Source organism: Polyergus mexicanus, unplaced genomic scaffold, assembly GCF_030449975.1.
Source record: "Polyergus mexicanus isolate NDT 795.1 unplaced genomic scaffold, iyPolMexi1.0 SCAF_6, whole genome shotgun sequence".
NCBI classification, from domain to species: Eukaryota; Metazoa; Arthropoda; class Insecta; order Hymenoptera; family Formicidae; genus Polyergus; species Polyergus mexicanus.
The window spans coordinates 7244405-7270310 of record NW_027223326.1 but is presented as its reverse complement, the minus strand read 5'-3'; the positions used below and the strand labels follow the sequence as shown (position 1 = coordinate 7270310).

The window sequence follows — 25906 nt, the reverse complement described above, 5'->3', positions numbered from 1 at the left end:
AATTGCGCCAATTAAAAGTAAAGATTCACAAAGAAATATCGGAAGGCAGAGTAATACATACGGAATGCAATGGTAAACTTACAATAGTGTTATGATATGCTTAAACATTACACACAATATGCATAATCATCGAGAACCGCTCGGTTCTGTAAAGTTATTACGTAAATGAATTATATGTATGAGTCGTATAATAAATACGCAATACATAATCTCTACAAATTATCAAGATATACGATCTCCACAATAACAGCTACTCGATGAAGTAAGCACAACGAGAGAACTAATCAACATCGCGGAAAAAAAGGCAACAATAATATATTCCGTTAGACATTATTTCTGCTCCGAAGCGTTTGGTGGACAAATAAGGGCGAAGAATCTTGTTCTTCGAGCGAAAATAGTGTTAAGCAAAGCATATCTATTGTTATATTTATTTTTTAAAGACTTGTATAATATTAATTATCTTATTATTTTATTTATATTTATATATAAATTATGCTTATACGATAATTTAATGTGCATCAATGCGCACTAGTGCGTCCAACTGAATGTATAAATTAAAAAATCACTTAGTTAATAAAGATTAATAAAAAATTAATAATTAATTATAAAAAGCTATATAAATTAAAAGCATAATAATTTGATATTGCTTAAAATGCTTGATAATTTTGTTTCAAGAATAAGAAAAAGGTAAAAGCAATCAATTGTAAATATCTTCTACACGTTATATATTTAAAAATGAGGAAATAGATTATTAAGAAAATTGATTTTATGTCACATGTGTATATATTGTACATAAAAATACTTCAAAAATACTTTCAATAATAAATTATCGTTGTCCGTAATATTACTTGAAATGGCAAAATATCACGCACAGCTAATAAAACATTAATAAATCCATAATATATTTTTTTGCAATTTTGATTCAATTATGGATCCAGAACACACATGCACCAACCGGTTTTATCGTAGCATTGAAAAGTGAAGGTGCACGGAAAAAAAAAATTAGCTGCCATAGCTAAAGATTGCGTGTGGTAATTAGATTTCAGTCGTAATATATGGACAGCGAACATCTTAGCTGTAATATCTATTTATTCGTTGCAATAGTAAACCGTTTTGCTGTAGTTTAGAAATTTATTTCGCAAACCAGCTGTGGTAGGGAAATTTTTTTTTTTCCGTCATTTTTAGCGTCAAAATAGGTTATGTGATTAAAATTGACGCTACATTGTGAAAAACGCATGAAAAGGATTTAGCATCGAATTTATAGCGTCAATATGTCGTATGCGAATCATGTCATTCAGAAATAAATATTACATGTGTAGTTATAAGCGAGTGTACGAAAAAATTATCAGAACGAGATCGGCAATGTAAGAAACTTTTAGCAGCAGTTCTGATAAATGATGAATTACAAGAACAGGAAAGAGAAGAAATTATCGTAGGAAACGGGTAAATCCAATATTCATAGAACGATATTACAATCATGGATTTCGTCAGGCATTTTTTCCCCTGTTATTCTTTTGGAAAAAACACGATTTAGGAAGAAAAAATCTCATTCATATGGTCAACAGCACGGACTTGACGCTGAAGCTGATGTGAGAAAATCTAGCTTTTTTTTTCTTGACGCTAGCTTCGAATCGAAGTCACGTGACCACACGCGACGCTGAAACGAGCGTCCCATGAATTCGCATCTTGAATCTGCTCATGTAGTTCCGCCGACTTTAAAATGGATCTAGATGACGCTACTGTACCAGTTAGAAAAAGTGTCTGAAAAACGGCGGCGTGATTGTTTTCAAGCTTCTCTCTGATCTCTGATAGCAGAGGCAACGAGTTGGCAGTTGGCAATATTATGCTTAAGTTGTCCTATTCTGGCATCGCTCTGGACTCTGGACTCTGGATATTGCGTACTGATGTTGACCGGTGCTGTCGTAGAGGTTAGAGAAGCGTATAAAGGGTAAAGCGACGAGCGTCCATTCTCATTTCAGCGAAACTTATTTCAAGCTTTATCAAACGTCGTGGGCGCGTGGCGATAAGAGTGATTAATCATACAAGCGAAACAGAATAACGACCACGCACGTTACCGAATTCTAAGATTACGTATATATGTACAGATATACATGTGCAGATAAATTGTCGAGCTCGTACGAACGTAGAGAATTTATGTTGTTGGATTCGTCGCCACGAACGAACGAGCACGCTACTCACGCACGAGGCATTACTACTTAAATCGTGATATAACTACGTATAATACCAAAGAGTAGCATCAATGAGCTCTCAACAAAGCCCAGCCGCCCTGCAAACTACCGTCGACCGCGAGAAGGTCTACACATGGATAATCGAGCTGTCAAATCCGGACACCCGGGAAAATGCTCTGTTGGAATTGAGTAAGAAGCGCGAAGTGGTGCCCGATCTGGCACCGATGCTCTGGCATTCGTTTGGCACCACGGCCTCATTGTTGCAAGAGATCATCAACATTTATCCCGCAATCAATCCTGCAACTCTAACCGCTTATCAGAGCAACCGGGTATGCAATGCCTTGGCACTTTTGCAATGCGTGGCCAGCCATCCGGAAACGAGATCTGCGTTCTTACAGGTAGGAATATGCCGCAATTTTTGAAAGTTGCTGTATCAAGGAAAAAATGATACATATAATATGTGATAAATAAATATGACCTTGGATCATAGATTCTTGTAAGATGTGAAATTTAACATAATTTCCATTAAAATCTTATATTTAAATTGATTTTATTAATTAATATGATTCTTATTTAAGATTAAGCGTCTTAAAATCTTTTCCTACTAATGAGAAAATTAACTTACGTATGAAAATAAAAATTGGTATGAAGATACATAATAATATTTGGCTTGAGATATATCTGTTCTATTATTAAAAATCTTATGTAATGAAACTAATAATTACAAATTAGATATATGTCTATATATGTAATTTCAGGCTCATGTTCCATTATTTCTGTATCCATTTCTGCATACTGTTAGTAAAACACGGCCTTTTGAATATTTGAGATTGACAAGTCTCGGAGTGATTGGCGCACTTGTCAAAACAGATGAGCAGGAAGTGATTACTTTTCTGCTTACTACGGAAATCATCCCATTGTGTCTACGAATTATGGAAAGTGGTTCTGAATTGAGTAAAACTGTAGCGACGTTTATACTACAGAAAATTTTGTTGGATGATAGCGGCTTGTCTTATATCTGTCAAACATATGATAGATTCAGTCATGTTGCAATGATCTTAGGAAAAATGGTTCTATCTTTAGCAAAAGATCCTTCTGCAAGATTACTTAAACATGTTGTGAGATGTTATCTAAGGTTATCTGATAATCCAAGGTGAGTACCAAAACAAAATGCACGTGAAACAATGTTACAAAATTTAAAAAATTGAAATATGACTTTGTGTGCAGAGCATTGTTAGCCTTGAGACAGTGCTTACCAGATCAATTAAGAGATAATACATTTGCAACATGCTTGCAAGAGGATGCTTCAACAAAGCATTGGTTGTCTCTACTTCTTAAAAACTTAGAGACTGGTCCACAACCAGGTCCGCCGACACAACCAGGACAAGATCCTCGGACAATTGGCATGTCGCCGCTCGCTTCCTGAACTTTTCAAATTTCTAATAATTCTAAGGTATGTTACATATAAGACCCGAACATCAAGCGCATCTTTCCGTGAATCGTTCTGTATTTTTTTCATAATAATTAATGGCTATGCCGTCTACATATTATTTCACAAATCGTGCTGTGAGAACTAGTAATAAGTATATCATCGATTTGGAACTCAAATACATGATAATTGTAAATATTGTATAGATGCTTGTGCGGCAAGATCTAGCAGTTACAATTTTAATATAATTTGAATCCAATAAATGTCCATTTTCTTTCTTGAAGTTTAGGATTGTCAGCGAATAATATTGACAAGTTTATACAATTTTGTTTTGTGCGAACAAGATATTACATATGGTATAAGAAAAATGACAGATATATATGATATGCATACTTTAATATGTAAGAATTATATGTAAAAGCAACAAAAGTGTGATTGTTATATATACATTTATGCCAGATATTCTGATATAATTTGCAATAGATACATTTTATAACATAAATTCAAGCATTATCTATTGCTTGAAAAATATTTTATTGCATAAAAATTATTCTTCAAGAAATGTGTATACAAGTAGACATATACATATATTGCAATTAATATTCAACTAAGTAATATTGAATGAAAGATGTTCTTTCATTCATTTCGTATATTATTATGAGCCTAATTAAATTAACTAGCTAATACATAATGCGTTACATATAAAATCATGTAAAATTTTACTGCTTCAGTTTCCTGTACAGTGGTTTATAAAGGTAAAGTTTAACACTTTAATATGCCGAGACTTACGCGATTAATTTTAAATCGTTCTGATCTCAAGTTTTATAAATTTCAGAAGCCTTTAATCTAGACAATTTGAACCAGAATGATTAAAATTGATTGCATAATTCTTGAGATATTAAACTGTTAAGCTTTACACGGGTCCTCTTATAAGATTAATTTACGCACGTGTATATATAATAAGATATTCGAAAGAGAGAGAGTTAGTTAGTCGATCTTGTATCGTTGTGATTGATCGATAACAGGGTACACTATGTATGAGGATTAAACCATTTAATAATACACCGGCATCATTTATATCACCAAACAATTGCGCGAGTCATAGTTTAATTTAATTTAATTTTTATGATATGTTAAACTGGATTCACATAAATATAAATTTGACTTGTATGAACAAGAATATATTTTATTTAATTGAACTGCACTTGAAAAAAAAAAAAAGATCACTAATGTTTCGAAGAAGTTTGCGTTATCATATCGCTTACATCACTCGTCATCTTCCCGAGTTCAGTTTCATTCTATAAAAAAGAAATATATTAGCGCGATAAGATTTAGCCTAAATCGAGAGGAATCGAGGAAAAAAAGGATCGCTGAATATACATACCGCTTTCCGAGGATCCTTCGAGCGTAGTAGACAGTGTATAATGGGTGTAAATAATTGTTTGTCTGTACGACTGTACTTAGACGGTCCAGTGAACCATGAGACTAGCAAGCCTATTAAGATCGTAGTTAAAAAACCTACCCACGTGTACCAGAGATACGACATTCTGTATAAAAAAAATGGTTGTTCTCTAAAAAGATAAAAACAGTTCAGTTACGCGAGATACGAAAAGAGTTTTTGCGCGATTTTTATATGCGAGAATAATTAAATATGATAAATGTACCTAACAGCAGTCTCTACGATCATCGTGAAATTCCCGATAGTACTATTCAGCAACTCGGAGCATCCCTCTACTGATACCGGTTTCACCGGGAAATAGATCGATCCGCTGGAGATCGCCGTTTGTGTACCAAATGAGATCCAAGCAACCAAGTTTAGACTAATCAGTGTACCGACGAGTGCTCCCTATTCGGGTAAGAAAATAGGGACAAAAAAATCGTTTGGCGAACACAAAATTTCTTAGACCTGGTTCAATTTTAATAACTTGACGAATCGCTTGTATCGCAAATTTGTCACGAAAATTAACATTGAAAAAATTTTGAGTATTCTGATTGATATTGTATAAGACTTTAAATCTAAAACTTCGTATAAAATTTCATCGAATCTTTAAAGCGAATTATTAGGAAATAATTTAAATACCATCTGTATACAAACGATAGTATAAAGTTAAAGTTCCGTTGTATCAATGAAATCGATATAACGTAAAAATATCTACAATGTAATCTATCGATTCCTCGAGAGAGGAATTTTACCTCCTTACCATTGAATTGGCCATTGGAAAAAACATGCCTAATGTAAACACCCCGAGTAAAGGCCCAGCGGTTATTCCAGACAAGCTCTTGCCAGCCTGAAAAGAAATTCAGTGTCCTCTGTACGAATTAATTGAGAATTAATTTACGGATCCTTGAGTGACCCGATATTTTCCGAGTAGATAGCACGCGCACACATCCCTTACTTGAATCAAACCGCTCAGTTTTTCTACCATGAAGACGAGGCCCACGCAAACAGCTCCTATTATCACAACCGTAGCTTTCATTATAAGGCTTGCGCCGATGTTGGACATTGGTTTACGGAGACACGGCTTAATCATGTCTTCGTAGATCACGCCCGACATGGAATTCAATCCCGTTGACATTGTGCTATAGTTTAAGAAGCGAGCATATTACATAATCGCAAAAAGGAAAAATAATTAGATATATAGAGCGTTAGCAAGAAACATTTAATCTCTTTAAACCGTCTAAACCATTACTCTTGCTAATCGAAGATCTAATTATTTTCACTTTAGTATAAGTAAATACTGTGTGGAAATATCTCGATATTGACTAAAAATATCGCAAAATTCAAAGAAAATATAATATCTTGTAATATTTTACAGTACCTCAATGCTGCACTGAATACACCGGAAATAAATAATCCTGGCAAGCCTGGTATAGTGTGGGACAATTCCATTACGAAGTACGGTAACAGCTGATCGGGTTTTCGTATTTGCTAAAACAAACAATTTTTTGCGTGATATTTATTTATTCTCAGATCTTCTTTAGCGAAAAGTCTAAAGTATTCGTCAAAAAAATTTCAAGTTGAATAACGGTCGCAATTTATCCATAGAATGAAAAAAAAAACGATATATAATAATATAATCAGTCATTAATTGATGCAGTCATGAGTCGATTGTGTGATAAGTCATCTCGCAGCGGTTTCAATCGCTGTGAGATAGAATTCGATAGAGGCTGTAACGTATCGTATTCTTTAAGGAATAATTCTAAGAGAATATTTGTCTAATAAAAAGCGGAGAGATTAGTAATAAAAGTGATTAGAATAGAAAATTCTTAAATACTAGAAGGCAACCGAACAATATAAAAGCCAATTATAAAAGAATTTATAAGTTGAATCACGCATCCGTCTATGTGTGTATGAATCTATGCCGTTAGATTAAAAATAATAATATAAGTCAAGGACTTTATCTTCGTTTCCTTAACAGATTAGTAGTTGGAGAAAAGTTCATACGGGTAATAAGTTTAAACTATGAACAAACTCTCATATTGTATTAATTTATCTTCATAATTAATTATGATTTTGTAAATTTTTATATTAAAAATATTTCATTTTGCGAATTATACTATGTGCCGGGTGTTTTTTTTTTTTTTTTTTTTTTTTTTTTTTTTTTTTTTTTACCTTTGTCGTGATGGGATCACAGTCGTAGAAGGCCGCATAGATGACAATTCCCGTGTAGCAACATAACGAGACAATGCTGATTATGCCTACGGCCATTATCATAATCGCCCTAGATATAAAAGGAAATTAAATGAGCGAGACGCGCGCAATGCCGTGCATTATAAAGCATTTGTGGAACTCACAAGTTAGATTTCCTCAAATTCGGCATCGCCAGACATCTCTGAACCATGGCCTGGTTCACCGAGCACGTGGCCAACCAGTTTAAATAATTGCCGACCACCACGGTCCAGAAAGTGTGCCTTACTGTAGGATCCGGATCCATACTGATAAAAAAACAGTAAGAAAATTTGCGATAACATTTATTGCTCGATATTATTGTCGATGTATAATAGTAGATTAATGGAATGTATCACATTATGATATGTTGCGTAATACGATATTAAGTAATTTTGAAAAAATTGATAATTAATTAAGTGTATATAATAAAAATATACAAAAATTATTGATAGTTGACCGTAAATCTAATGAACATTTTGAAAAATAAAAGAAGAATTTGTTCGCACTTGAAGAATTCGATTCTCCCGGTATCGTCATTCCTCTTCCACACCTCTGCTACGCCGCCGACTCTCGCTGTGCCGAGTACGGCAACGGCAATGGCAGCCCCAAACATCATCGCCGTCTGAACGGTATCCGTCCAAACGACCGCCTTTAGACCACCCTGGGATAAAAGATTGTATATTTTTTATAATTAATTGTATTATAAATTTTATCCACATTATTACATTGAATATGCGATACTATCATTTTCTTTGAAATGCTTGTTGCGGATTAAGTTTTCCTTTCATTTCGCTTTTTTTTAGGTAATTCTTATTTAAAGATGTTTGATTTTTGACAACCACTTTTGTATCTCTCTTATATAGCAGGCAAACAAAACTCTCAACTCAATCTATCACATATTCAGCAGTACAAATTGAGAAGTTTGAAATATCTCTTCAAACAAAAAAAAAAACGATTTCGGATACATGAATTTATGAGCGATGTTCTTACTAATGTTGTGTAGAAAATGCAAACGGCGCAGACCACCAACGCGATCGTGTAAAGATCCACTCCGGTTGCCTGATTGAAGGCTAGCGCCGGCACGTATATCACCAGCGGTATGTAAAGCAGCTACAAGCGCAGGATTATTCGACGTGTTGAATTGCACAAGGGATTGAAGGGTTTACCAAGCTTAACACTTTAATGAATTCTCGATATAATAAAGAGATTTGTTTTAAGAAACGAATTTGGCAAGAATTTTTTCTCTACGTTCGAAGAAACAAGCTTTAAGAACGTAAACTTGCAAAAATTTTCGAGATTTTTGAAATTAAAAATATTCAAATATCTTTTTTTTCTCTTTTTTTTATTTATTTAAATAAACTTTGCTTACCATCTTGATAATGAAAATAACAGATCCCATGAGCCTGACGACTCGATTGAACCTCAACTCTAGGTACTGTGAAAATGTAGAGAATTACCAAGGTTCACGATTAGTGTTAATATAGGCCCAATAATGCGATGTTACCTCGTAAGATGATGTTATTCGGAGTCCGTAGAAAACCGGCAGATATACGATCGCCATCGTAAGGGACACAAAGGAGTCAGCAATCACGACGCACCATAATTGCGTGCCGTAAACGTACATTTCTGCCGCCAGTCCCAACATCGCTATGCCCGACACGTAACTGCAATTTTAAGATATGCTCCTTAAATTAGCTTGTGATGGTGGCAACATTTGTGTACAACGTAAATTTAAGCCGCATTAATTTCTCAACTAATCTGTGACAAATGAATGAATTATCGAAACTTTTACTATTAACTTTTTTATTCTTTATGTCATTGATGGATCATATATAGTGATTTGCAAAACGATAAGTTAGATACTTGGCGATAAAACTAATTTTACTCTAATTTTTTTACATTTTTATATAAAAATTTAATTTCAATATTATATATGATGCTTCAAGTAAATTTATATCTTATCGTAAAATGAAAATCATATATATATACACGTTATAATAATGCAACTTTGCAGTTTTATATCATTGTAACACAATACGTACTTAAATGTGAAACAAAGATTTGTAGATAGCAGCTGCTATTAATAAAACATTAATGGCGTATGACCGTAAGATGGGGTGCTCTTCAAACGAATTTTCTTATTTGAATACCTCGACACGTGGACACCTATGACTATTAATAATTACAACTAGAGAGCCTTGACAGCCAATTGAGACAAATGTCCTATATATATATATCTAACGTGTCCCATATATTTCCGGTTAACAGTTCCTTTATCGATGTTCTATATTTTTCTATTATAATGCTAAGAATAAATAAAACTGCATCGTGTATTTCACGGCATATGAAGAATACAATACATATTGTTAGATTTCCGAACTATTACAACATTTAAGAATTAAACTGAAACACACTTGTCAAAGTTCAAATAAGTTAGGATTAAATTCTTACCTTGCTATCAATGACATGCTTATCGGAAATATAGACATCTTCTGGCCGCCTACAAGATACTCTCCCACAGCGTCTGTCTTCTTTCTGGACGCATACCACTGATAGATGCCTATGAGAGCAGAAACGCTCAGCATACCGATGAACACAATTGAATCGATCAAGTCGAATGATCGACGATTTTCTGTTGTATCCATTGTTGTCAAATTTATTTTAACAAATAAAAATATCCCAGTCAGGTATATATTCACATTCGCTCAATTTTATATTTTAATGCCGCTACGAACATTTTAATATTTTTGATACTCGATATTATTCAATAATTCAATATTAAAGGCACTTATAAAAAAAAATTCGCCAACCGATGCGGAGGATTGATGGACACCCCACCGAAATGTGACAGGTGTTAAATCCGCATTTAGAACAGATTTAGTGTTCTAAAAAGATTTTAAGGTCATTGGGAAAATTTGCGTAAGTTCAATCTGTGCGCAAGACAAATAATTAAATTTAAAGAAACACATTAAAGAAATAAATAACAATTACTGCAAATTGATTAGTTTATTTTGAACAAATTTATTTATTTTATTATATAATTCTCTTCATAAATACTTGCGAAAATTCACAGCTAACACAAACATATTTCTAACGCACGGTCTTACTTAAATTTTATAGATAAAGAAAATTTTTGTGACGGATCACGTGTCACAAACGTGCTTGCCAAATCTTTTCAAGAGACGCAAAGTGATGATGGTAAATCACGATCGATGAAAATGATTAAGATCACTTTATAAGATTAAAAACGCGCGTAGTTTCGATTCCCCTGACCTCGCGCAAAACTGAGATTTCGAGATTAAGATTGCGCGCTTCTTCTACGCGCTCTATGAAACGTCTGAGCGAGCGGTGAAAGAGCAATACGTTAAACGCGACTCCACGAACCACGATTGAATAATTGCGGATTCTCCGCCGCTACTGCTCTATATCGCCCTCGGCCACTACCTTCCGTCATGATTCTGTTTGCGAGCATGAAACACATAGCCTAAGGAACAAAAGTGCGAAAAGAGAGGGAAGACGTAGCTGGAAGTCCTTTTCTAATAAAAGAATATTGATACGCTAAAAATAAAATTTTTTTCCATCAAACAAAATAGTTTGTTGATTTTGATTTTTCTTTTACTTAAATAAATATATACTTTATTTCCAAAAATGTTTTACTATATATTAAATAAATTATTAATTGCATATAATAAAAATTCTAATTTCTATAATATATTATTTAATATTTTAATATAAATTAATTATAATATATATTTTGTAATTATATATTATATACATTTGATATAATTCTTTGTGTATTATATTTTTATTTGACAAATTTGTAAAATCTGTTATAATTTTTTTCTATTTTTCGTTTTGATCGTTATAACGATAAGTATAATCAATAATATATAATATAATATTTAAAACTATTTTGATGTATAATTTTCGAAGCCAAAGATAATATCATTTTCTTTCGGTAGGTTCAATCGGTTAGAAGATCTATTAGAATTGAACATTTATTAGAGAGATACTGTAATCTTCCAATGTAATGTTTAAAGATGAAATAAATATTTTTCCATATTCCATATTGCTATATTGATATCTCTTTATTTACAAAAGACGAAGTCTATTGCTCGGCAAAAATATTTTATCGTACATTAACACGAAAAATGCGGCATCGGAAATATATATGTAATTAAAAAATGACGCATACTCATTCTTTTTCGAAAGCGACATGACAACAATCAGTAAAATATCTGACATTCGCTCGAAAGATATAAATATATCTCGACACTAACATATTTTCAAAAAATCTACAATGTCGATTTTTTTAAATCACTTATGAGACAAGTATAAATTCTTCGCATGCACGATAATAGTAAACAAAGATATTTTACAAATATTATAACGTTTACAAACTTTGTAAAATCCTCGTGTTGACGAGTCTTAATAATTTTAATCGTCTTACTTAGTTTCGCGTCTTAATTACTATAGTCAAGCCACAACATCTTATTTATATCTTGTGATGTAATGTAGTGGATAAATCAATGAATTAAATAAATCTATCCAAAATATCGATGCTAACAATATCTTTCGGAAAACGATATTTCTATATACAATACATACGTAAAATATATATATATATATATATAATTCCAGCGTAAGTATGTTGCATGTAATATTTTAAATTGGATAGTTATTTATTTCCATGAGAATAAGATATTAATTGATCAAAAAAATTGCTAACAATTCTCAAAATATATTAAACGAGCATACACATATATGTGTGTGTATAAGTATGTATTATATAGAATATTTTAAATAAAATTTTGGCACACATTAACCTAACAAGTTCAAAATTTCTAATGCTATTATTTTGAATCACTGAAGATAATTAATATTTTACGTATGTACATGAAAGATCGTCATTTCTGGATTATATTATATTTACATTACATAATTATATTATTTTTTATATTACAAATATATTTCAACTTGCGAAAAATCCGTCAAAAAGGCACGTCGTTAATATTTTTTTTTTTTTTTCATTACATATTTTTCTCAGAACACGCTATCATAAGATTAACTGACACATTCAGAATAATCCAAATACACATACACCGCTAAGAATAAAGGAAAAAGTGTCACATCGTTCTCGCGACAAAAAATATTTGATATATTAAAATTATTATTATTAAGTAATAATAACAAATATGTTTCTAATATGTTTTTGATCGTAAAATCGGCTGTTTAATATCGGCAATTCATATTAGTATTCGTGTACATATAATATGTAACTTTTCAATTATTAAACTGGAATAAAATGCCACACTTCTCGCATTCACTAATATAATTAATAAGATAGGTAAAATTAAATAAAATTTCTTGAAATATATTGGAAGGAGAGTTGAGAGAAGCTTATGCTTAGATTAAGATTTCAAGCCATTGTCATTTTTAACACTTTTTAACTTTTGATTGAAAAAGAAGAAATTTCTTTATATCTTTTTACTTAAATTTATCAACGAAAAACAACTTAAGAAACTACCCGCTATATTTACAATCCGACATGAGAACTTAAGGCTAGGAGCTGCCTCTGGGCAAAGTTAATATCTTCGTTTCTGGAAGACATTGATCCACCTTCGAAAGGTGAATCAAATAGCGAAGTGAAAATTGCGTAGTGTATGAAGTTATTGCTAATTCGCTAGTCGCTAAGAATGGTGAACTGATGTGTAGATGATTAAATCTAAGGTCAGTGACGTTTGCGGGACATTAGATGGAGTATCTGATATCTTCAACTGATATTATAAACATAAATTTTTCAATCGATTCGATTATTGAAACAGTCGTCCCCTTTTTTTAATTTCGTCTAAATTTTCTAAGTTGTAACTCAATCAATGAATACAATCTACTTCAAATTCTGATTAGAATTAATCATTTCGATCTGCATAGGAATGATATTCGATTATTTTTTTAAAAAAGGTAAGAAACATTATCGTACATTTAATTTGCCGTCGATATCTGATATCGTAAAAATTTTTTAATTAAAATTGAAATTTGTTTGAAAAATTATTAATCACGAAAACATATTTTTTTTTATTTTGAGCAATAAAAGTGAGCACTTTCTCCCGGTGGATAAACGTAAAAAAATTCTCCAGGGAGCAAGCGATGTTTGAGCGCATTCGTTTTGAGCAAATTGCATTTCATGCAAAATTCTATTCTCAGCAGTAACATCAATATTTTCAACACTTTTAAAGCTAAAAAAAAATAAAATAAAATAAAATAAAAAATGCAACAAATATCTTTAAAAGTTTTCCAGAACTAATAGCAAATTAAGTAAAACAGTATGCTTATGTGCACCCCGTTAAAGTCGTATTTGAAATACGTTATCGCGGGATTTAAAAACGTTAGAATGTGTCTTGAGCGTTGGCGCTTGTCGGTTCGCCATAAAATTATTATCGATCCCCCTTCGCGTCCTCGCGCGTAACGTCACTGACCTATGCAAAGTGCGCCTTGCATCATGCGCACGTTTGCTCCGAAGGCCTTTCATGGACGGAATGGCTGATAAGGATGCGATTCTCTCTTAAGATATTCGTTAAGTACTTATTACTATAAAGGCAAATGTAGATGCACGCAGTACATAACTAAGAAACAAAAATTTACGCGCTGATCGTCGACTTTTAATTTCTGATAATGATAGCATTTTAATAATAATGTGTGAGAAAGCAATTGTCAAAATATTTAAAATGTCCGCTAAAGTGTTTTTCGCTATATTATTTAATTATTAGGATCAAGAAACTTGACATAGACAAGACAATGGATGTTAATAAAAATAAATTACTATAAAAAAAAAAAAAAAAATTTACTAACTCGAAGATAGTTATAAAAGATACTGAAAAAAATACTCAATGAAGGAATAATTTTAAATTAAGGGAAAAAAAATGATTTTAAAGGCACTTATCATTTTTTTTTTTTTCACTTCAATAAAAGAATAATTTTAAATTGAGGAAAGAATGAGTTTAAAGGCACTTATCATTTTTCTCACAATACAAGGAGGGTATCGCAATTTTGTTGAAACGTGATGTTTCGCCATAATGACGGTAATTTAAAAAGATTGCACTGCGTGCATCTACGCAACTCGCGCGAGCATGTCGCGTTAATCACGTTAAATGTTAATTAAGTCACACAGCCGCTTCGGTTCGCGGAGGCGTAATAGCGCATTCACGAGTCACTCCAAATTTACGATATTATATTATAATTATACAAGTAATTAGAGCGATACTCACGGTCTCAATTGAAAAATATAATTGCGTCGTTACAATAGAAATATTGCTTTTCTTATTTTACATGTAACACATTTGTAGTGGAAAATAATCACACGTTATAAATTTATAAGCTTCGATCGAGACTGTCATTAATATCAAATCATTCAATTCATGACTCAACGTTTAATGATTCAGAGATTAATGTGAAATAAAATAATTATTCTATACGAGGCTGTGTGGTTATTCGTGGAATACCAATACCAACTGTGTGAATATCGCTTTTAAAAAATTCTTTAAAATACACGAGAAAATTCGCGTCATCATTTATATATAAGAAAGACAAAGCGGCGATGAACGATCCCTCTCAACTTGATCGTCCTCCACTCCATTATGCATTTACAATATCTCAAAAAATCCTTCTGTAAAAACGTGAAAAAATTTTACGAAATACCCCAATGTACAATCGCAAAATAGAAAATACTGGCCACGTCATATTTCATTCATATATGCACTTCGTCGCATCCTATTTCCATTTTTCCTGCTCGCTTAAACCAGAATCGTGTAAAGTTTCGGTGAAAAACAATTTTTTTTTTTCAATATTCTCTGATCAAACATTTCCTCTTTCCCCTCCCCCCCCCCCATAAAAACAATTATTATATCACAAAGCTTGTTCCAACTCATTTCACAGCGGAGCTTTAAATCGTGTTTCTCTTTAAACGTACAAACACATTTTCATTTAGAAATATTTAAGATCTGCTTCTCGACAATGTCGAGAACAATTTTACGCGTATCTCCTTATACGGTATTGCGTGCTCGAAATCTTAAAACGAGCTCTCACGAGCTTTTGTTCTAAGCTGCGCCGCTTCTGGGCTCGGTGTCATCGCCGGATTATCGTACGCATAATCGAGAGTGGTGTCCTCGCTGGCGTATCGCCGCGACAGAGGGGTACTCGTGGTATTCGGTGTAGTGCTATTCCCGTTACTATTGCTGCTACTATTCTCGGTGATCTTGGATTCTGGTTCAACTGTTGCACTTATGCTCGGTATAGTCAATTTGAGATCATTTTGTTTATTCACAGCGGCCTCGACGTCGTCTTTATTCTTATTCGCCACCTGCGAAATTCAGATCGAAGTATTCGCAATTGTGTCGCGCGAAAAAAGATTTTAATAAATTTGTTAAGATGAACGTTCGTAGCTTTAGAAAATTGAGATTAAGGGATATAAAAATAATTTTCATTTTTTTAAATAAAAAAAAAAAGAACACATTTTAATACGATTTAATTTGTTATTTAGTTAATTAATTTTTATTATTTAATTTATTATTATTATTTGTTATTAAATTCTAATTTATTTCTCTCTCGCTTACCCAGAGTAGCTTCGTTGTATTTAAACGTTTGATAGAAAGCCTACCCTCGTGATAAGACCGATGGAACTTTTTGAAAAAAAGTTTATTTTTATAGATCACACCTTACCTTCACGAGATTCTTTCTGAATACGGCTCGCAAAGTGTTTTGGATCCTTTCCCACCGTATTAAAGTCCTTCCCAGCAGGTACAGCATTCCCAATAATGAGAAACAGGTCAACGTCGTTGTGATCGCGAACCAATTCTTGAGTCTTTGCACTTGCTCTGTAATAGAAAAATAGGAAGTATGTCCGCGCGAAAGAAATCGAAATGATTAATGTAGTATATATTCAATTTATCTCGAAAATCTCAAAAAATTCTGTAACATTATATTTATATAACATTTTTATATAAAATATATCATTAAAATATTAACAATATATTTAATGGAAAATATCTATATCATACATATAATACAGATATTTTATGCAATTTTGTATTTCAAAAAATACTAATTATTTAAGAAAAAATATTTATATCCCGCTATAAGCAACTAGAAAAATTTTATGCTTCCATGATACAGATAATTATAAGATCTCTCAGCAACGGTAAATGATATCAGGCTTCCTCTCATAATTTTGCGGCAACCGCGCGAGAATTACGAGCCGAGCGTATATGACGCTTATGCGAGATTTGCGTCGTTGAAATCTCCGACTCGTCCGACTTCTCTCAAGCCTGCGGTATTTCAAGACTAAATTATGCGCATATTCTATTCACACCTGAGCCCACACTCACCTCTGAGATCATCGTACTGCCTATTCGAATCCATACGTTCGATGTAACGCTGATCATGAAGATAAACTGCAATGAAAAGCAAGCGATAATTAATTAATCGTTTCACGCATTTACATCGCATTTCTTGAGCAAACTTTGCCAATGTACTATACGCAAGTGTTTTAACACTTATGTTGGATGTGTGTTTCATTAAGGCTATGAGTTAATCAGATATTTACTTAGAAAGCGTTACGGAAAATAATTACGTTAGCGACGCTATAAAACTCGAAGATTTCTCCAACCGTGACTTTTATTCTATTATATGCCAGCTGCGTGAGAGAGGGAAATCCGACGTTATTATTAGTATGAGAGTCGAATCAATTATGACGGTCTCAGGAAAGATACGAGTCAGTTACAGTCTCTGTATTTATTACTAATGCAATATCTATCTTTAATAATATTATTATAATATCAAGATATATTGATCCATCAATACACAATTTATCAATGTTTTGCTTTGTAAAATAAAGAAATATATGAGTATAGAATATTTTAATGGAAAAAATGTATCGTATAATTTAAAAAAGATTTTTTTAAATTAATCTTACATCTAAAATTTTGTGCAATTTTATTTAAATAAGTCGAATAAAAATAATCTCAGCAGAAACAAAATTATTTTAAGATGCAACAATATTAATCATTTATTACAGGCTTTTAAATCTATTATTACACATATCACAAAATAAGTATCAATCCTTCGATCTCTATTTTATTTCTGCCAAGTCTACTTTGAAGAAAACTGCATTCTATAAAATTGATTCGACTTACGTGCGATCGATTTATTCGCTATTTTCCACTTTTTTCGTACGCTTCTCCTCGACACTCGCCATTTTTTTTTCTTATTCGAGTCAACGATCTACCTGTCAAAAGACGACGCAGGTTCTCGCGCGCCTGCGTAAGGCAGGAGAGGTCGGTTACGATAGCAACTTTCGATGCAAACAATTCCGACCTACGGTTGCTTACCCGTAGCACGTGGGGGGGCGCGTAATCGCACACCCTTATCGCAAATGTAAACGCGATGACCCCATTCCAAATCGAGGAAGGACGCAAACGTTATACCCGGATCTGGGAACAGCAAGCTCGCGCGGATCGATTCGTAGCCGCAATGGATAAAATTCGTCAATAAAGAGCGATTTATAATTACGATATTAAGCCATTTTACATCGATGAAGTTCAATATAGATCTTATTATAAATTTTATACGCTATACATATATGGCTGTGATATAAGTAGAGATATTTAAAAAAAAAAAGTTCTTTTTTGCTAGTAGAAAAAACGTGTTTTTTTCATTAAATAGGACAAATTTTGATTTTTTTTTTTTTCATTATTTTTTAAACATAATATTATTTTTCTCTATATTTTTTTGTTAATATAAAAAAAAACTAAAGTTCTGATATTTTTAATTAATTTTTTTTCGAAAGTAATTTTAATGGATTAATGCGAGCTACATTCAAAATAATAATGGCTAATTTAAATCCATCATCTAAAAAATTAAAAATAAATTTACAGTAAGCAAAATATAAAAATATTAAATATCCGATTTTTTTTTTTTTTTTTAAAGACGACTCGTTTTTTCCCCGTTGACATCTTTGCACATATGTATAACAATCTATTCAAATTTTTAATTGTCAAATAACGCGATACTTTAAATGACAGATTGGAATATCCCAAATATAAAACGAATGTAATCCGAAACAATCTTAATCCCCCCTTCCTCCTCTCTCACTCTTCATCGTGTGCGTCTCTATATATTCCGATTATTTATCTAGACATAAAAGAATTGGACCCTGTCTTCCCAATAGCTCCTATTTCATATATAAGATACTTTTACTTAAACGTTCACCACCTCGCGAGAATTTGTACATAAGCCCGACGCGAGTTTACCGACATAACGTAACCGGACACCGTAACGAGGGTTCTCAATGGAGGATTCGTCGGGGCATCCGTGGGCCGAAACGGAACTCCACGCGGATTACTTCGTATCGTGCTATCGATGTGAAATCCCGTCACGCAAAGGAGCATCCTTTGATGTAGAGGCAAAGAATTTCATTCTACGCGCGTTCCCCGACGAGGAGCGGAGCCGCGGTTTCTCCTACCTGCCGGAGCATGCGATGCATCTTCCCCCTTTTCACCGCGGAACCGACGCTGAATCCCAAGCAGGAGTAGAAGAGAAGAAAAGGAACGACGTAGAGCGAGAAAGGCTGAAAAGAAAAATGACGACGAGGAAAAGATGGAAGGGAGAGGAAGAAAAGAAGCAAGGTGACTCATCGACCGCGTCCGCGTGTGGGAAGTCGGTAGGGATAGTCAGGTGCAAAGTCAACGGACCCGAGAACCCTGGGCTGGCTTTGCCCGCTCGACAGAGGTGAACGATGGCACCGCGTATATCGCTATCCGGTTTCCCCGTACGCACGCCGATTTGTATTGTATATGAAAACGAGAAAGCGCAACTGGTTCTGAATAAAAACCGCCGCCGAATTATAAATTCAAGTTCACGAGATACGAGTCAAAATATCGTAAAATGTTTTAGAGCGTAAAAAAATTTATCATTACCTTACAATTTCATTAGCTGGGAAACCCCCTACGCGATGAGTTTGAAGGGGGCGTAGCACGTTTGAAACCGCGAAAAATGAGTAAATTTTTTTTAACTTCCTTTACGATATTAATACAATATTATTAATTACCTGAATAAAAATTTTCAGCCTAAAAAAAAAATTTCTTTTTTTAAAGTTATGTAAATATTTGCAGATTTATGGTGTGTGCATGAAAACTCGGCTTACGTTCGATGGATTGACTTCAAACTTTACATGCGAGTTTCTAATAAGATTCCGCATCTCTGTCAACAAAATGCCTTTTTCAAAACCCGATTCTCCATTTTTTTGATATATATATATATATATATATATTAAAAAAAAAGATCTTTGTTAAAAAAAAAACCGAAACTTTTTTTCAACACGTCGCCATTTTTTTATTTTCTTAAATTTTGAAAAAACTCTCGGGGATAGATATATCATAACGTTTAATAAGAAAAGAACTTGGATTTTTTTATCTCAAATATGATCTACGAATGTTATCATGCACACCGTATGCAGCCACTTAAAATCTGGAAGAACTCCGCGAATATCCCCATAACTTTAAAAAAAGATTTTTTTTCGTGCCGAAAATTTTTATTTAAGAAATTGATAATATTGTATTAGTATCGTAAAAAAGTTAAAAATTTTTATCAAGTCGTTGCGCTGCAAAAAATCTAGAAAGTGTACTCATTTTTCGAGGTTTCAAATGTGTATGCCCCTTCAAAACAAATATGATAATTGTTTCTTTTGATAGTTTTAATCCGTTAAAAAAACGCTCGTATACCGATGCTGTATCGATGACTCACCTTGACAGTCTTTCACGCACTCGTCTGGTTGATAATTGTGGCTGTCGATGTCGCATGCGACCGAACAGGGTCTACAGTGCATGTCGAAGGGGCTGCAGTATTCCGATACGTTGCAACGTTTCTCGCCGCACTGGGCACCCCGAAGATCGAGATCGGCAAGCGAGAAAGTAGCCAACGCGATGACAGCTATCACCGTCAATCTCATGCTGTTCACGATTACATCCGAAAACATTCGATTAAGATAATATCGGTTCGATGCGCGATGGAATCTGTTGTTGAAATGGCCAACCGGTTCCACCCTCTCTCTCCTCGCGTCCGCGTTTTTGTAATCCTTCCTTTTTTGCCTTCCTCCCTCTCTGCGTAGTGTCTCGAGAATCACGGATTTAGGACACGATCGTGTGATTCGTCCCGGCAATCGATTCTTAACGGCACTCGAATGGTATGCCTTGAGCAGGCTCCATACTTATGACGCTAAGCAAAGAAACATAAGGAAAAAACACGTTTACACTCATTGCATATTATGTGCAAAAGAAACAGTAGCAGGCAAAATATACTGGGGGTGGATAAAATCTCTTCTTTTTTTTTTTTTGGTATCATGTTATTTGACTTGTAAATACTAAGAAAAAGCGGTTCTGACTCGACCGTTTATAACGTGGAGGATACATACAGGGTGTCCCATTTTAAAGGACCCACTCAAATATCTCAGAAACGCTGCGTTAAATCGAAAAATATTTCAAACAAAAGTTGCGTGGCTTCAAGGGGTCCATAAGATGGTGACAATGATTTGACCTTGGAGAATCACTTGAAGGTCATGTGAAGGTCAATTTTAAATTTTTAAACGGAAACCCCTATTTTTTATTTAGTATTCTTGTAGCTGACATCGCGAGCTTTCCGAAACACTATAATAAAGTATTTTTTTATTAAGTACTTTTTAAGTTATTTTATATTTTAATCTGACATATTTTGATATAAAAGATTAAATATCTCGTAAAATATTTAGTCTTTGATAATCTTACCGTAATACTTCTATGTACAGAATAATGAGACAAATCAATTAGTATAAAAAAAAATTGTTTTTAAGAAAATTATTTACAATGTATTTGTTTAAACAATTATTTGTTTTTTTGAGATGCCGGGATATCTAAATCATACAATGTCAGAAGTAATACACAACTTAATAACTGGAAAAATTTTCAAATTCTTGTTTAACTGCCATTAAAATTAAAATCATTCTCAAACATCTTATAAAAAGACGTATTTTTAATCTCTAATTCTTTATAAATTATTATTGATATCAAACAGTTATAGTAATAATATAGTTATAATTTTTTAGTAATTATTTTTAGTAAATATAGTTATAACTTTTACAGATTATAATAAATATTTACTGATGTGTTTTATTTTTGATAGGAACTACACATTAATCAACATGAGCTTAAATATGGTCATCTATCAATTTAAGCTATAATTATATTAAAAAAAAAAAAATAATAATATAATTAAAATATAATATAATTATTTTATTATTGTAGTATAATAATAAAATAAAATATAATTAAAAAAAGTATAATTGAAAAAAAAACTTGTACATGCATACGATATACAATAAAATACAAAATTTATAAATTCTGTTTTGTGCAATCGCCAAAAAAAACAAAAACAAAAAAAAAAGTTATAAATAACTGATTTGATCCGTTCCAATTTAATATCTTCCGACAGAAAGATTTTGATTTTACATAAATCGCAGCACAATTCAAATCGAGGATACGAAGAGACATTCTTCTTGAACGGCTAAACGTGTTTCATTTCGTCGATTACGCTCGATAGCGTCGCGATACCAAAGAGATGCTCTACAAAAAATATTACGCATCATCTCTACGCACAAAATACCTGTGTTAACGCATACGCGGTCGCGGATGCGTCGAAATGGCCACCGATATCTTCGCAACAGCGAAGATACTTTCGCGGCTGCCACCGCGAGACGACCTCGTTTTATTGTCACGTCGCGGATTATGTTTTATAAATTATTCGCGATTCCGTTTCGTTGTTTTCTTCAGAGAGTACATATTTTTTTCGATTGCGTAACGAGTGTTCGCGCTCTAGGCGACGAAGCACGTTTCGAATGCTAATTATCCTATATTTTCAACTATAATTGCAACGATGACAATATCAAAAGTTGTATAAATAGATGCTTATATAAATTTTGAAAAAAAAAAATAACTAAAACGAAGAATGGACAAAACGGAAATCGCACGTAGAAGCAGCACGATCGTTTTTTTTTTTTTTTTTCGAAATAAAACATAACGCGGATAATGAGAGACTAATATTCTCAGGGCCGCGTCGTATCGCGTTAGTGACTCATAACCTCGTATCAAACGGCGAGGTAAACGCTTACTTCGTGCCATTTTCTACATACATACCTTCGCCAAGCGAAGGAGAATTATCCGCGACAGCGACTTTCGATCGGAGCCGAATGATATTCCGATTAATCGAATGAAAATTTTATTTTATTTTAAATTTAATTTAAATTTATTAAATTTGGACAGAATCGAAAGATTCAATAATTGGATGTAGCGTACTTTCTTAAAATTTAGCGGAAATTTAATTCGCGAAATGTAATTAAACTTCTCAGCCTTTTGTTGGACTAATTGTTGGATCGTTCGCGCCGTAATTGCAAAACGATTGCTACTCCGAAAGCGATACGTTATGATCGATAACGTTTAACAATTCAATAACATGCAGCGATACGTCAAAAGTTATTTTGATTTCTTCGACTTGAGGTCTCGGAAGATGTACCTACGCGCCTTTCCCTTACGTTACGCGGACGATATTACGACATATCGCGTGCTTTTAGGACACGCCGTTCAGTTACCGGATATTGTATGTTTTCCCGCGAACCACACTCGCGATCATACGTCGGATGTGCATCGTAAAATGCAAGTCGCAACGTGCACCAGCGAGCATTGTGGTACGTCTGGTACGAAACGCACACAATGCGTCAGGCATACAATAGTTTAGGGTGTTGCCTGGTGTTGTAAGAAATAGAAATTGAATAGGAACGAATACGGTCTCGAATGTTTGTCGTGTCTTGAATTATTTAAAAGCTAGAAACAGAATTTAAAAATCAATATATATTATGAAAATATTGAAAAACTCGTATTCATCTTTATTTTTATACTATTTATATTTTTTATAATATTTATTTATAATTTATCATTTATAATATTTATACTTATCACGTAAAGTGTCCGTAAAGTTATAATAAATTATTTCGTACTAAAAGAAACGCTATTTAAGATTTAAAGAATGTCGGGAAAATTTTTAATTTAATAATGTTTCACGTCTTACGCGATTAATTTTGGGACGAAAAAAGTTGTTCATAATTATTAAAAATTTCACACATCAAATATTAATACGTATTAAAGACTTATATACATTTATATAACATTTACAAAATTTAATATTATAAAATAATCATTTTTCTAAATCTCTTTCGTTAGAAATTTTATTAGTATCGGATCAATAATCAATCTATATAAAAGAGAAAAAAAAATCTCAATAACAATATGTATATCAAATAATTGCGAACAAGTTTTATCTCCTTCGCATGTATCGTTATTCGATATTAATTCGAAACATCTAATTGTCGTATCTTGACGTGTGAACTCGTAACTTTTACTCGTCTACTTTTCATCGATAATCTTGAAGTCCCGAATACGCTTTTTATCCCGCTTTTTGTAACGGAAAGTATCGTTCGCCGCTCTAGGCGAGTGGATTCGGCGACGTTTTGCTGAGGAAAGTCCGAACAGAAGTCAGACAGGGTAGACAGTGAACGCGCCGGAGGCAGTCCGGACGCAGGAATGTTGCCCGACTGGTTCACGAGGAGGGCTTTTACGCATGGCGAAACATTGGCTCGAACGCGTCGTCGATACTCGTACACTCGAACGACAGCCGCGATCGGATGGATCGTGAATGAAAAAGTCGTATTTCGGACATTAACTAGCGCAATGTTATTGTATAATGATTGAAAGATCGAATGCAGCAATAGCGGCAAGCATAAATCTTATTTTCGAGATCTTTGGACTTTCCTCCGAATCCGAACCAGACATCGATAACTCTGAAATTATGATTGATCGAAAATTTAAAATGTCAACTGATTAATAAAATATATAAAATTAATCCCGGATTAATCGCTCTTAGGAATTAATTCGACAGCTTTCTAGATGGCTCGCGTTTTTCAAATTTTACGATCTCTTTTTTTACGATTTGCAGACTTAAAATATAAACGAGACAAGAATATCATCAATCAATGAATATTATCAATCAATCAATGTCAACAGATTAATAAAATTAAAAACTATTATAATAAATATGTAATATATTTACTCATCTTTATGAATATATAATATATAAAGAAATATATTAGAAATGAATATTTAAATAAATTTTTAATAAATAAATATTATATGTAAAATTAATCCCGGATCAATCGCTCTTAGGAATTAATTCGACAGCTTTCTAGATCGCTCGCGTTTTTCAAATTTTACGGTCTCTTTTTTACGATTTGCAGACTTAAAATATAAACGAGACAAGAATATTATCAATCAATCAATGTCAACAGATTAATAAAATTAAAAACTATTATAATAAATATGTAATATATTTACTCATCTTTATGAATATATAATATATAAAGAAATATATTAGAAATGAATATTTAAATAAATTTTTAATAAATAAATATTATATGTAAAATTAATCCCGGATTAATCGCTCTTAGGAATTAATTCGACAGCTTTCTAGATCGCTCGCGTTTTTCAAATTTTACGGTCTCTTTTTTACGATTTGCAGACTTAAAATATAAACGAGACAAGAATATTATCAATCAATCAATGTCAACAGATTAATAAAATTAAAAACTATTATAATAAATATGTAATATATTTACTCATCTTTATGAATATATAATATATAAAGAAATATATTAGAAATGAATATTTAAATAAATTTTTAATAAATAAATATTATATGTAAAATTAATCCCGGATCAATCGCCCTTAAGAATTAATTTAATGTTCTAGATCTCTCGGGTTTTAAAATTGTGTACGGTCTCTTTTGTGATCTGTGGCACTTGAAACGTAAACGAGATAGGAATATGATGGATGAAATTTTTTCTAAGTTAACAAGTAGCAAATACTACTATAAGCTGTCAACCGCGGGACACGTTTGCTCGAATTAGAAAGAAACTGACTCATATCGCCACGTACTCGGTATCTCGTTTCTTGTAACAATCTCTCGCGGATTGATAACGCTACGCAATATGCAGTCACGTAATTTACGTCAGAATGAAATATTGTCGCGCCCGAAGAAGACGCGTCATCATCCCGCACGAGCGCGATCATCTTCCTTATGACGAAACGTCATAAATCACTGCGACAGCGCTCAGTCTCGAAGAGATCGCGCTCGCGGTTTCCTATTTCTCAGGTAATCAACACGCGGTGAAGTACAATAGAACGAACGTTATTCAAACATCGCTGCCCCGTATAATTATCTACTAATTAGCAGCTCATTACGAAGCCGTATAATTATCGATTATCGGATATTTTCGATTCGATTATTCCACACGAACCGCAACGGTATATAACGTCACGGTACTCATTGATCGCGATGCGTCCTTGCGGGAGTGAGCGCGCTCGTATAAGTTGATAATGCATATTTAACGAGCTTTCGGAAAGATACGGGAAATACACGTAGATTATTGGAGCACGCTTATATGGGACGATGAGCGATATAAAAGCGACTTGTGCTGTGAGAAAATACTAG

General features: G+C 33.0%; 3 protein-coding genes across 6 annotated transcripts; 1 reads left to right on the top strand and 2 right to left on the bottom strand.

Moving 5' to 3' along the window:
- Nucleotides 1-1747: 1747 nt before the first annotated feature.
- Nucleotides 1748-7176, top strand: Rcd-1 (Required for cell differentiation 1). Of its 2 annotated transcripts, XM_070297252.1 has the most exons (4): nucleotides 1748-2587; nucleotides 2948-3342; nucleotides 3417-3642; nucleotides 6435-7176. In XM_070297252.1, the coding sequence occupies exons 1-3, from the start codon at nucleotides 2261-2263 to the stop codon at nucleotides 3613-3615; spliced, it is 921 nt and encodes a 306-aa protein (XP_070153353.1). In that variant the 5' UTR covers nucleotides 1748-2260; the 3' UTR covers nucleotides 3616-3642; nucleotides 6435-7176. The 2 variants fall into 2 exon arrangements, with proteins under 2 accessions (XP_070153353.1, XP_070153352.1); XM_070297251.1 differs by lacking the exon at nucleotides 6435-7176 and having other exon boundaries at nucleotides 1749-2587; nucleotides 3417-6426.
- LOC138933953 (sodium-coupled monocarboxylate transporter 1) lies at nucleotides 4229-10937 on the bottom strand. 3 transcript variants are annotated; one of them, XM_070297249.1, is made up of 14 exons: nucleotides 10346-10937; nucleotides 9740-10218; nucleotides 8793-8952; nucleotides 8658-8723; nucleotides 8279-8398; nucleotides 7795-7949; nucleotides 7414-7554; nucleotides 7232-7340; nucleotides 6438-6547; nucleotides 6015-6198; nucleotides 5820-5906; nucleotides 5283-5464; nucleotides 5003-5189; nucleotides 4229-4916 (listed from the first exon to the last, which is right to left on the bottom strand). In XM_070297249.1, exons 2-14 carry the CDS (start codon nucleotides 9931-9933, stop codon nucleotides 4845-4847), a joined length of 1767 nt encoding a protein of 588 aa, XP_070153350.1. In that variant the 5' UTR covers nucleotides 9934-10218; nucleotides 10346-10937; the 3' UTR covers nucleotides 4229-4844. The 3 variants fall into 3 exon arrangements, with proteins under 3 accessions (XP_070153350.1, XP_070153351.1, XP_070153349.1); XM_070297250.1 differs by having other exon boundaries at nucleotides 9740-10015; XM_070297248.1 differs by having other exon boundaries at nucleotides 9740-10937.
- A 290-nt stretch (nucleotides 10938-11227) lies between these two features.
- LOC138934062 (protein grindelwald) lies at nucleotides 11228-20545 on the bottom strand. Its single transcript, XM_070297461.1, has 4 exons — nucleotides 20084-20545; nucleotides 16669-16734; nucleotides 16004-16158; nucleotides 11228-15644 (listed from the first exon to the last, which is right to left on the bottom strand). Exons 1-4 carry the CDS (start codon nucleotides 20313-20315, stop codon nucleotides 15354-15356), a joined length of 744 nt encoding a protein of 247 aa, XP_070153562.1. The 5' UTR covers nucleotides 20316-20545; the 3' UTR covers nucleotides 11228-15353.
- Between the last annotated feature and the right edge of the window lie 5361 nt (nucleotides 20546-25906).